The 13,216-nt window shown below is 51.0% G+C and overlaps 1 protein-coding gene across 9 annotated transcripts in view; it reads left to right on the top strand.

Moving 5' to 3' along the window:
• LOC119954123 (supervillin-like) overlaps positions 1-13,216 on the top strand; it is a 169,458-nt gene that overhangs the window by 134,107 nt on the left and 22,135 nt on the right. For all 9 annotated transcript variants that reach the window (XM_038779041.1, XM_038779043.1, XM_038779040.1 and 6 more), the window contains one exon: positions 8,403-8,557. In XM_038779041.1, the coding sequence (XP_038634969.1) occupies positions 8,403-8,557 (155 nt within the window). The remainder of the gene's footprint in view (positions 1-8,402; positions 8,558-13,216) is intronic.

Below are 13,216 nucleotides of genomic sequence, written 5' to 3'. Positions count from 1 at the left end.
GGGCCAGCTGGATGGCCCTCCATACCGTCCCATTCTCCCTCTCTACCTGCCCATTTCCCCGGGGGTTGTAGCTGGTCGTCCTGCTGGAGGCGATACCCCTGCTGAGCAGGAACTGACGCAGCTCATCGCTCATGAATGAGGATCCCCTGTCACTGTGGATGTAGTCGGGGAAACCGAACAGAGAGAATATGGAATCGAGAGCCTTGATGACGGTGGCAGACGTTATATCCGGGCATGGGATGGCGAAGGATAACCTCGAGAATTCATCGACCACACTAAGGATGTAGGTGTTGTGGTCGGGGGAGGGGAGGGGCCCTTTGAAATCCACGCTGAGGCGTCAAAGGGGCGGGACGCTTTCACCAGGCGCGCGCGGTCTGGCCGGTAGAAGTGCGGCTTGCACTCTGCATAGACCTGGCAGTCTCTGGTGACTGTCCGTACTTCCTCGATGGAGTAGGGCAGGTTGCGGGCTTTGACCAGGTGGTACAACCGAGTGACCCCCGGATGGCAAAGGCTGTCGTGCAAGGCACGGAGCTGGTTCACTTGTGCGCTGGCACATGTACTTCGGGAGAGGGTGTCTGGGGGCTCGTTGAGCTTGCCCGGGCGATACAATATCTCGTAACTTTAGGTGGAGAGCTCGATTCTCCACCGCAAGATTTTGTCGTTTTTGATCTTGCCCCGCTGCGTGTTATTAAACATGAAGGCTACCGACCGTTGGTCAGTGAGGAGAGTAAATCGCCTGCCGGCCAGGTAATGCCTCCAGTGCCGCACCGCTTCAACAATTGCCTGGGTCTCCTTTTCAACAGATGAATGTCGAATTTCGGAGGCATGGAGGGTGCGGGAAAACAATGCCACGGGTCTGCCTGCCTCGTTTAGAGTGGCGGCAAGGGCGACATCTGAAGCGTCGCTCTCTACTTGGAAGGGCAGTGTCCCATCTACTGCATGTATCCCGGCCTTGGCTATGTCTGAGCGAATACGGGCGAAGGCCTGTTGTGTCTCGGCCGTGAGGGGAAATTGAGTAGACTATATTAGTAGGCGGGCCTTTTCCGCGTATTGTGGGACTCACTAGGTGTAGTAAGAAAAGAACCCCAGGCATCGTTTAAGAGCCTTGGGGCAGTGGGGGAGGGCAAGCTCCATGAGGGGGCGCATGCAGTCGGCATCGGGCCCCAGTAGTCCGTTTTGGACTACGTAGCCGAGGATGGCTAAGCGGTCTGTGCTGAATACGCACTTCTCCTTGTTATAAGTGAGATTGAGGAGAGATGCGGTGTGTTCAAATTTTGCAAGGTTGGCGTCATGGTCCTGCTGGTCGTGGCCGCAGATGGTGACATTGTCTAAGTACGGAAACATGGCCCGCAGTCCATACCGGTCAACCATTCGGTCCATTTCTCATTGAAATACCGAGACCCCATTAGTGACGCCGAAGGGAACCCTAAGAAATTGATAGTCGACCGTTCGCCTCGAAGGCAGTGTAGGGACGGTCCGATTTACAGATGGGGAGCTGGTGGTAGGCGGATTTTAGGTCAATTGTTGAGAAGACCCGGTACTGTGCAATCTGATTGACCATATCAGATATGCGAGGGAGGGAGTACGTGTCGAGCTGCGTGTACCGGTTGATGGTCTGGCTGTAGTCCACGACCATCCTGTGTTTCTCCCCAGTTTTAACCACCACCACTTGGGCTCTCCAGGGTGTGTTGCAGGCCTTGATAATACCCTCCCGAAGCAGCCGCTGGACTTCGGACCTGATGAAGGTCTTGTCCTGGGTGCTGTACCATCTGCTCCTGGTGGCGACGGGCCTGCAATCTGCAGTCAGATTGGCAAAGAGGGAGGGAGGGTCAACCTTGAGGGTCGTGAGGCCACAAACGGTGAGTGGGGGTAGGGGTCCACCAAATTTGAGAGTGAGGCTCTGGAGGTTACATTGGAAGTCCAGTCCCAGTAAAAGTGTCGCACAGAGGTTGGGGAGAACGTACAGACGGAAACGGTTGAATTCAACGCCTTGTACAGGTGAGTTTGACCAGACAGAAACCCCGGACCGGGACAGAGTGGGAACCAGAGGCCAGGGAGATCCGCTTGTTGGCGGGATGGACCGCGAGGGAGCAGCGCCTTACCGTGTCTGGATGGATGAAGCTATTGGTGCTCCCGGAGTCGATTAGGCAGGAGGTCGCGTGGCCGTCGATAAGCACCATCATAGAAGCGGTAGCCAGGTTGCGAGGACAGGATTGGTCAAGCGTCATGGAGACAAGTAGCGGGCTATCGTCCGAAGAGTCCGTAGAGTCTGATGAGTAGCCGCAGCGACCCGGGTCCCATGGTCCAGTCCTGAGGGGAGGACAAAATGGCGTCATCTGAAGTACCTGCAGGGAAGAAGTTGGCGGCGCCCATGCAGCGCACGTTGCGGGGACGGGGCAAGATGGCGGCGACCATGGAGCGCACGTTGCGGGGGCAGGGCAAGATGGCGGTGCCCACTGATCGCACGTGGAGTCGGGGAAGGAAGATGGCGGTGCCCATGGTGCGCACATTGCAGGGTCGGCGAAAGATGGCGGTGCCCACTGATCGCACGTGGGCCGGGGGGGGGAGATGGCGGCGTCCACTGGTCGCATGTGGCCCCGGGAGCAGCGGATGGCGGGGCCCATTGCACGATCGGCTGAGGCAAGGGGGATAGCGGCAACTGCGCGGGCCTGACACACCGCTGCAAAGTGGCCTTTCTTGCCACAGGATTTACACGTCGCAGTGCGGGCCGGGCAGCGCTGGCGGGGGTGCTTCTGCTGGCTGCAGAAGTAGCAGCAGGAACCCCCAGGGTGGGCGGTGCGGCAAGCAGCGCAGGCATACTGCGCGGGAGCGGCCCCAGTCGGGGCGGTCGGTTGCGGGGTCCACGACGGGTAGGATGGGTGGGCCGCGCAGCGGGCAGGGTAGGATTGTACGTTACAGGAAGCGGCCGTCATAGAGAGCGTTAAAGTCTTTGTCACCGCAAGATCGAGCAGTCGTTGCTGGATGGGGTCCGATGTAATACCCGGCACAAAGTTATCTCGCTTGAGGAGATTCGAAGTTCCGTAGCCATGACGGCCTGGCACTCGCAGTCCCGTACTAGGGGAATAAGGGCCCGCCAGAAGTCCTCAATCAATTCACCTGGTTGCTGGACGCGAGTGGCGAGTACATGCCTCGCAAACAGAGTGTTCGTCGACTGGATGTAATTCACTTTGAGAAGTTCCATGGCTCGGGCGTAGTTTGGCGCGTCCTGTATCAGCTGTATCAGTGGGAACACGCTGGAGCTCAACCTTGAGTATAGGAGTTGAATTTTCTGAGCTTCCGATGGTGTAGGATCCGCTGAGGTGATGTAGGCCTCGAAAACAGCCAGCCAGTGGCTAAAGTCTTTTCTGGCGTTCGGCAATTGCGGATCCAGCTGCAGGCGATCGGGTTTAATTCTGATGTCCATGATGTGGAAAATCTCACGGTAATAAATTGATGCGCTAACAATTGCACACAAAGACTCGAATCGGTACAAGAGAGGCTTTATTACGTTGAGATGTTATTCCTTCGGCTGCAGCTGTAGAATGGCAGTTCAGGGGAACTCATGAATATTTATACTGCACCCTGTGGGCGGAGCTAGCCGGCAGGGGCTTACCGGTATACCTGTAATACAGGTGCTGCTGCACATCCCCTAATACAGGCACACACATATATATATATACAGTGGTAGATCACCACACTTGCATACTACTGCAGAGGCCTAAGCTAATTCTCCAGAGGCCAGGGCTAATTCTCCAGAGGCCAGGGCTAATTCTCCAGAGGCCAGGGCTAATTCTCCAGAGGCCTGGGCTAATGCTTCAGAGGCCTGGGCTAATGCTTCAGAGGCCTGGGCTAATGCTTCAGAGGCCTGGGCTAATGCTCCAGAGGTCTGGGCGAATGCTCCAGAGGCTTGGGCTAATGCTCCAGAGGCCTGGGCTAGTTCTCCAGAGGCCTGGACTAATGCTTCAGAAGCTTGGGCTAATGCTCCAAAGGCCTGAGCTATTGCTCCAGAGGCCTGGCTAATGCTCCAGAGGATTGGGCTAATGCTCCACAGGCCTTGCATAGTGCTGCAGAGGCCTGGGCTAATGCTCCAGAGGCCTTGTATACTGCTGCAGAGGCCTGGACTAATTCTCCAGAGGCCTGGGCTAGTCCTCCAGAGGTCTGGGCTAGTTCTCCAGAGGTCTGGGCTAGTTCTCCAGAGGCCTGGGCTAGTTCTCCAGAGGCCTAGGCTAATGCTCCAGAGGCCTGGGCTAATGCTCCAGAGGCCTGGGCTAGTGCCCCAGAGGCCTGGGCTAGTGTCCCAGAGGCCTGGGCTAGTGCCCCAGAGGCCTGGACTAGTGCTCCAGAGGCCTGGGCTAGTGCCCCAGAGGCCTGGGCTAATGCTCCAAAGTCCTGGGCTAATGCCCCAGAGACCTGGGCTAGTGCTCCAGAGGCCTGGGCTCGTGCTCCAATGGCCTGGGCTAGTGCTCGAGAGGCCTGGGCTAATGTCCCAAAGGCCTGGGCTAATGCCCCAGAGGCCTGGGCTAATACTCCAGATGCCCGGAATAATGCTCCTCAGGCCTGGGCTAATGCTCCTATGGCCTGGGGTAATGCCCCAGAGGCCTGGGCTAATGCCCCAGAGGCCTGGGCTAATGCTCCAGATGCCCGGAATAATGCTCCTGAGGCCTGGACTAATCATAAAATCATAGAATTTACAGTACAGAAGGAGGCCATTCATCCTATCAAGTGTGCACCGGCTCTTTGAAAGAGCATCCGACCCAAAGCCACACCTCCACCCTATCCCCATAACCCAGTAACCCCACGCAACACTAAGTGCAATTTTGGACACTAAGGGCAATTTAGCATGGCCAATCCACCTAATCTGCACATATTTGGACTGTGGGAGGAAACCGGAGCACCCGGAGGAAACCATCGCACACGCGGGGAGAACGTGCAGATTACTCACAGTGCTCCAGAGGCCTGGACTAATGCTCCAGAGGCTTGTACTGTATATCTAGGGGCCTGGAGAAGTGATCCAGACACCTGGGCTAGTGTTTCCGGGGCCTGGACTAGTATTCCAGGGGCCTGGACAAATGATCCAGAGAAATTAATTCAAATCCCTCCATGTTAGCTGTGACTTTAAAGTCCATTAATTAGATAAATCAGGAATTTTTAAAAGCTAGTTTTATGGGCAGCAGGGTAGCATGGTGGTTAGCATAAATGCTTCACAGCTCCAGGGTCCCAGGTTAGATTCCCGGCTTGGTCACTGTCTGTGTGGAGTCTGCACGTCCTCCCCCTGTGTGCGTGGGTTTCCTCCGGGTGCTCCGGTTTCCTCCCACAGTCCAAAGATGTGCGGGTTAGGTGGATTGGCCATGCTAAATTGCCCGTAGTGTGCTAATAAAAGTAAGGTTAAGGGGGGGTTGTTGGGTTACGGGTATAGGGTGGATACGTGGGTTTGAGTGGGGTTATCATGGCTCGGCACAACATTGAGGGCCGAAGGGCCTGTTCTGTGCTGTACTGTTCTATGTTCTATGTTCTATGTAATCACTGCTGAGCACTTTGTTGCATTACAAGTTTGTTTGATGTCACAATTATGAGTTTTGAGACCTGTATATTTATAAACCATTTATTGTTAATCTTTAACTCTGTACAGATCCCAGTTGATGCTGTCATCCATGATGCTACTCTATGAAAGCTGGTTCTTTCTCTCATGTTCTACCAATTTCTTACCATGTGACTCTAGTCATCATACCATGGGTGGTGCTGTTCTCTCAACCCATGTTAACCCTTGCTCTGCCAAACACCTTCACATTACAATGGCATGCAAACACATGCAATACTATGCAACACTAGTAACAGTAATGATGACCATGTAACAACCTGATTGATGTAAAAACCTAACAGGTTCATGATGTCCTTTGGGGAAGGAAATCTGCCGTCCTTATCCAGTCTGGCCTCCAGACCCACGTGACTCCAGACCCACAGCAATGTATTTGATTCTAATAATTTTAAGGAGTGTCTTGGATCAGTATAAAGGAGGCAAATTCTATAAATCTGATCAGTCTCTGAGATCTAATGCTACATGTGTCCCAAAAGAGGCTAATGTACAAGGAAACACATGGCTACATCCTCTGAGCTGTACAGCAGGCCCAATTAGTTACCCGCATGGGCAGCAAGGCTCTTCACAGCAACATCACCTGACTTCATAGAGAGGAAGAGTTTCCACTCAATTAATGCTCAGTTGATTTCTGACCACAGGAACAACACTGAAGCCTGAATTTTTAGGATGCGCCTCTGCCGACTCCCACAGGCCCACTATCATTTTACATTCAAATGACAGCAGGCATGGACAGACGTCCTGCCTTGGAGAGCTGTTGGCCAAGTGTTGCACTGGCCAGAAGAGGTACTGCAGCACTATGTCTGAGCCTAAGCCATGGGACCGCCCTTCAGGTAAGTACGAGGGGTCCTGGGAGCGACAGGGTAGGAGATGCCCTGGAAGGTCAGGAGGAGAGCTATCTCAGTGCTGGAGAGTAGGCTGGCATTGCGGGAGGGAGGGCCAGAGCTCCAAGGTACGTGATGGGAGGGTGCCCAAAATTGGAAGGGGTGTTCAGATGAAGGCACCTCCCTCCCCCCTTTCTGCCCAAGATTGAGAAATTTCACTTTTCTATTTGGCACCCTGATCCAACTGGCCCTGGCCAACCGGAAAATGTGGCTGGGCTGGAAAAGGCCCTTAAATGGCCATTAATGGGCATGGGCAAACTTCCCGTCCGAGGCCCAGTCCGCCCTACCATAATGTTGTGCCTGGATCTGGGCAGGAGGAATCCCAGAAGGAATCATGCTCATGCAGTTTTACGCTCCCACTCACCTTGGACCCTTTGGGGGCTTCGTAAAATTCTAGCCTGACTCTTATCCAGGAAGTATTCCATTGAAATGTTTTATTTTAGGGAGAATAGCTCTTGCACCAGATTTGTTTTCTGAATCTATGGCTGCTGGTCCCTTAAAGGAACCAAGGACCCCCCCCCCCCCCCCCCCCCCCCCCCCCCCCCAATGCGAATCCAAAGACAGTGGAACAGCACTTTGTCTCCACATCTCTACTCCACCAACATATAAAGTAGTTCTGCACATGTAGACAGCAGGTTTACTGCATTACTGTTCACTATTTACTTGGCAGAATATGGGTACCCTACTGTTCTTCATCTGTGAATCAACGAGTGTCAACAATATAAGGCAAACAGCTGAGACTGAACTCTGATGTGCAAACACACACATATTTTTGAACAGGGGTGGGAAGCTTGGCTGATTTTCCTCCTCCCCCGCCCAGGACTCTTGCCTCTGATTCAGAAGATCTCCAAGCCTTGGCATGTATTCTGGATTGGAACTGCACTGCACACTGGGTAGGCTGTTAAATTGTGGACCCATCTTCCAACTCCAGTGGATGAGGGTGAAGTTATTTCAATGAAGAGTAGGCATGTTCTCACTGGGGCCCTGATCAATAGTTATCCCTGAACCAACTTTACTGAAGGAGATTATCTGGCCGTTGTTGTCCTTGAGATCCTGGGTGTAGCATTTCCTTCTAAGCTGCATGGGTGCATAGCCCTGCAGCAACAAGGAATGCGTTATGCAGGGAACAAACAGGTGTGATGTTTTGAACAAAGCTAATTAATTCACACTACAACTAAATAGATTTGACTTGCTTGCTAAGATGTAAAAGATTACAGATTCACTAAATCTATGAGTCTAATTACAGATCTCCTGATAACATGACTATTCTCTACCTCGCCGAACAACCTTCTCCCCAAATCAATAGAATCACATGATCCACGTGTATGCGCTTGATCGCCATCTAGTGGTTGGATGCAGTTACAGTAAATTGTTCACCCTTCATTATTCTTACAGTATACATATTGTCACAACAGGCTGCTCACAAGCAGTGATCCTTTCAAGGTGCAGACACATGCAGCTGCACAGGCATATTAAAGGGACTGCGTTGTGCAAGAAACAATGTGACACACAGCTAAAGGGAAATAGAGGTAACGCTGTTGTTACATAAATATGAATTGCTCGTCTCCTAGTTACAAAAGTTACAAAAAGTCAGGAAAGATACTAAATAAGTGCAAGTCTTTCTTTAGCACTGATTCAGCTCAACTCACTCAGTTTAGACCTGGGGTCAGAATTGTAAGACTCACTTCCAGACGGCAGGGACTTTGCCAAGTGACCGTCAGTGCAGCTCTCCTGCCTTGTGCCGGAACCTTGTGAGGAAGTGCATTTAAAATCGCTTCTGTAAATAAAGATCCTGATGTACCTGAGACCAGGATCTGATTCGATATGACAGACGACAGTCAGACTGGGTACTGACCGATGTTAAATAAAGAAACTAAGTTTCAGTGAATGTGCCTGAGGTTGGGTCTCCCTGTGTTCTCTTGCAGTGGCAAAGCGACAGAGGCCGGATCAACTGAGCAGCGCTGGTCCTGGGAAGGAGCGATCGGCGTATTTCTTCTGGCAGGGCCGCCTGTCAAGTATCAGCGGCAAAGGAACATCTGCACTGACCACAGTGGAACTGGGCAAGGACAGAGAGGCGCAGGTAGCAATGTTGTGTGTGAGGATTGGGGGTGCAGGGGCAGGATGGGGTGGTGATTACAGAATTGCAGTCACCATATCGAATCAGATTATTGCTGTGGCACTGCACCATGCAAAATCAAACTGGACAATTATAGGCCATTCAGCCCCTCAAATCTATCTTGCTATAGTATTGAATCTGCTGAGCTGAGCTTCAACCCTATTTGCTTGTGTCTGTTCCATATCCCTTACCTCACACAAATCTATCAGTCCTAATCTTGAAACTTTCAATTGGCCCAATTAACCACAGTGTTTGAGGGTCATAAGAAATATTTTGCTCTCGGTTTTTCTACTGCGTTTGCTGCGTGAAAACTGAGATAGGTAAGGTGGAGAGACTTCGAGGAGAGACTTTCACTACCTTGGGTCTGGAAACATTGCTTCCTGATTTCACTACTCAATAGCCTAGTTCTGATTTTGAGATTATATCTCCTTTCACTGGAGTGTCGACCAGAGGAAATGGATTGTCAGCAATGAAAGGACAAGGCAAATGGTGTAAGTTTAATGGTGAAACAGTCCTGTTTAGAACTGGAGGAGGCTCAGTAACTATCCACAGGTTATTGCCTGCTGTTTCCTATCCTTGGCCAACTATTTTTATAATCGCGCTTTAAGAAATCAATTTTATTTTTCTGGCTTTCAAATATCAAATTGATTTAAGGGAGGCAAGAAGGACAGTCAGACAAACGGAGCAAGTTTTCTGTGCCACCAAACCAAGCGCCATCGGCAAACTTAGCTGGGCGGCTCTCTATTACTTTATTCAAGTCATATCTATAGATGGTGAAAAGCTCAGGCCTTGGTACAGACACTTGGGGACACCATTTCTGGATGGCAGCCGTGTGCCTCGGGTCTGTGCTGGGACCACAACTTTTCACAATATACATCAATGATCTGGAAGAAGGAACTGAAGGCCCTGTTGCTAAATCTGCAGATGATACAAAGATCTGCAGAGGGGGATTTGGATAGGCTAGGAGTGTGGGCAAAGAAGCAGCAGATGGAATACATTGTGGAAAAGTGTGATTTATGCACTTTGGAAGGAGGAATGGAGGCATAGACTATTTTCTAAGTGTGGAAATGTTAAGGAAATCACAAGCACAAAGGTACATGGGAGTCCTTGGTCTCGATTCTCTTAAGGTTAACCTGCAGGTTCAGTCAGCAGTTAGGAAGGCAAATGCAATGTCAGCATTCATGTCTCGAGAGCTAGAATACAAGACCAAGGATGTATTTCTGAGGCTGTATAAGGCTCTGGCCAGACCTCATTTGGAGTATTGTGAGCAGTTTTGGGCCAATATCTAAGGAAGGATGTGCTGACCTTGGAAAGGGTCCAGAGAAGTTGAACAAGAATGATCCCTAGAATGAAGAGCTTGGTCATATGAGGAACTGTTGAGGACTCTGGGTCTATATTTGTTGGAGTTTAGAAGGATGAGGGGGGATCTTACTGAAACTTACAGGATACTGCGAGGCCTGGATAGAATAGATGTGGAGAGGATGTTTCCACTTGTCGGGAAAACTGGAAGCAGAGGACACCATCTCAGACTAGAGAGATGATCCTTTAAAACAGAGATGAGGAGGAATTTCTTCAGCCAGAGGGTGGTGAATCTGTTGAATTTTTTGCCGCAGAAGGCTGTGAAGGCCAAATCACTGTGTGTCTTTAAGACAGACATAGATAGGTTCTTGATTAATAAGGGGATCAGGGTTTATGGGGAGAAGGCAGGAGAATGGGGATGAGAAAAATATCAGCCATGATTGAATGGCAGAGCAGAGTCGATGGGCCTCATGGTCTAATTCTGCTCTTATGTCTTATGGTCTTATTAGGCACGCCTTCACAATTTGAATACAAATCCATTATCCTTCTCTGTGCCTTCTGCCTCCTAATTAATTTCCTATCTTAGCCAATAGGTTGCCTAAAATTCCTTGCACTCTCCATTTTGTTAAGTCTCCTATATGGAATGTTGTTGAGTGCCTCCTGTCTACCCAAATGACTAATATCCAGAGATATTCTTTACCTATCACATCTGTTAATTAATTTGTTAAACGTGGACTACACTGGAGACTTCCAGTGGCAGCCATGGTGTGAGTGGCCGCACATTTGATGGCTCCCGCTCATGGCGGTGCTTTTGGCCCTTTTCCCTGGCTAATGGCTGGATGTGTGGAGGGAAAAAGGTGCAAGGGTGTTGGTCGGAGAGAGTGACCCACGGGTGCATGGAGTCTAGGACCAGAAGCAGTCGCAAAAGAGGGGAACAGTGAGCAAAAGCTGGTTTGGTGCCTGCGACACAGGTAGAGATGGCGGAGGGGCAGGGAGTGGCCCTGTCGGCTCAGTGGCCAACGGAGCAGCTGGTGGGCTTCCTGAATGGGAAGTTCACCCAGCAACAAAAGGAAAATCTGGAGGACCTGGAAAAGCCGCTGGACCCAATTAAGGTGGGGATAGACCACGTGGAGATGAGGCTGGAGGCCCAGGGTAGAAGAGGGCAGGAGATGAGTAAAATGAAAACAGGAGAGAAAGTTTTCCCTGGTGTCCGTCTCTCAACTGACATCAATTAAGAAACACGGCATCTGGTCATTATCTCGGTGTGCTTATGTGGGATCATGCTGTAAACAAATTGGCTGCTGCATTTCCCAGATTACAACAGTGACTACACTTTAAAATTCTTCATTGACCATCAGGTGCTTTGGGACGCCCAATGGCAGTGAAAGGCATCATACACTATAAATGAAGGTTCCTTGTTTCTTAAGACTGAGGGTCTGAGCTCTCCTCGTTAGGAATAAAAGACGTTAATGTCACTCTCAACCTCCATAGCACTGGGCTTCCTGTTGTTTGAGCATTAGCTGGTTGATGAATGTCAAAGTGCAGGGTCATGTCAGGTGGGCCAAAACTATTGCATACAGCAAGCACCATCCTCTTAAATGTTGACATCAATGTCCTCCCATCAATGGGGCAGGCTACAGTCAGTTTCCTGTCTGGAACACCTTCTGATCATTGTCTTCCCAGACCTTTTCTGACCACAGGCAGACAGTGCATCAGTTGGGGTTGAGGGTGTGAGTACTCGAGGATCCCCTCGGTAAACAGGTCGGTATGGTGTTCAGGGTAACATATCAGCATGAATTGATAGCGTATTGGGTAGGTAACAGGAAACGGGGTCATTTTCAGGTTGGCAGGATGTGACAAGTGGAGTGCCAGAGTGATCGGTGCTGGGGCATCAATTCTTTCCAATCTATATCAATGACTTGGATGAGGAGACCAACTGTATAGTAGTTAAATTTGCTGATGACACGAAGATAGGTGGAAAGGTAAAGTTGTGGAAAGGACATAAGAGGCTGGATTCTCTGATTCTGGAGCTATGCCCCACGCTAGCGTGAGAACGGTGGCGTTTTATGCCAGAAAAAATGGCGAAAAACTGTCACTGATTCCCCATTTTGCTGGGGGCTAGCAGGACGGCAGTATAGAGCAGCCAGCTCTAGCTGCCGATATGCCCTGGAGAGTTGCTGGGTCCATGACCGCACATGCGCATGGCGGCAGCCTGTGGCGGCTGCGCCGTGCTACAAGGTGGAGGCCGCTTGCGGACCCGGCCCACGGGTCGGCCCTCCCCCGACTGTGGCGGTGCTGGACTGAGTCCGCAGCCGCCACACCGAGTTCCCGAGGGATGAGACCACACGCGACCCATGTCGTCGGGAACTCAGCCGTCGGGGGCAGAGCAAAAGGAGGCGGGCCTCAGGCAATGTCCAGAGGCCGTCGATACGTGGAGCACGCTGCTTTTGGAAGGGGCGGAGCATCATGAAAGCGGCTCCGTCCCCGATTGGTCGGAATCGGGTATTCTCCAGCCAATCGCCGAACGTGATTTCGGCGTCAGCGACCGGAGAATCCCACCCAAGGAGCCTGCAAAAGGGACCAGGATAAGTTAAGCGAGTGGGCAAAAATTTGGCCGATAGATATAATGTGGGTGTATGTGAATTGCCCACTTTGGCAGGAAGAATAGAAAAGCATCCTATTATCTGAATGGAGAGAGTGATTGCAAAACTCTTGCGGTGCAGAGGGATCTGGGTGTCCTGGTACATTATTGCTCCGAAATATGTCAATTTATAGCTTCTCGTGCATCATCTGAAAGGTACCAGTCACAGATAAGTACAGTAGCATGTCTAGATATTCCCCAAATTCACTCGGCCTTGTTCACCTTCTGTCATTCTGCATTGTGTACACTAGACCAGTGCTACTCAAAGTGTGGTACGCGTACCGGTGCCGGTACGCGAGCCATCGTCTGCCGGTACGTGGAGTGTTTCCAGAAAAGAAAGAGACAGTAGTGATAATCAACGCCACGGGAGACTGCCGGTCCCTGGCACATTGAAAAAAAAACTGCCGATCCGCCACATCAGATAGTTTGAGAATCACTGCACTGGACAATGTACTGTATATGAGAAATATAATGTATAATTGGCGGCAAGGTAACACAGTGGTTAGCACTATTTATTCACAGTGCCAGGGTCCCGGGTTTGATTTCCAGCTCGGGTCACTGTCTGTGCGGACTCAGCACTTTCTCCCCGTGTCTGCATGGGTTTCCTCCGGATGCTCCGGCTTCCTCCCACAAGTCCTGAAAGATGTGAATTGGACATTCTGAATTCTCCCTCAGTGTACCCA

The sequence above is a fragment of the Scyliorhinus canicula genome, chromosome 19 (assembly GCF_902713615.1).
Source record: "Scyliorhinus canicula chromosome 19, sScyCan1.1, whole genome shotgun sequence".
Lineage (NCBI taxonomy): Eukaryota > Metazoa > Chordata > Chondrichthyes > Carcharhiniformes > Scyliorhinidae > Scyliorhinus > Scyliorhinus canicula.
The sequence above is the reverse complement of the archived record's forward strand: the minus strand, read 5'-3'. Positions and strand labels throughout refer to the sequence as shown.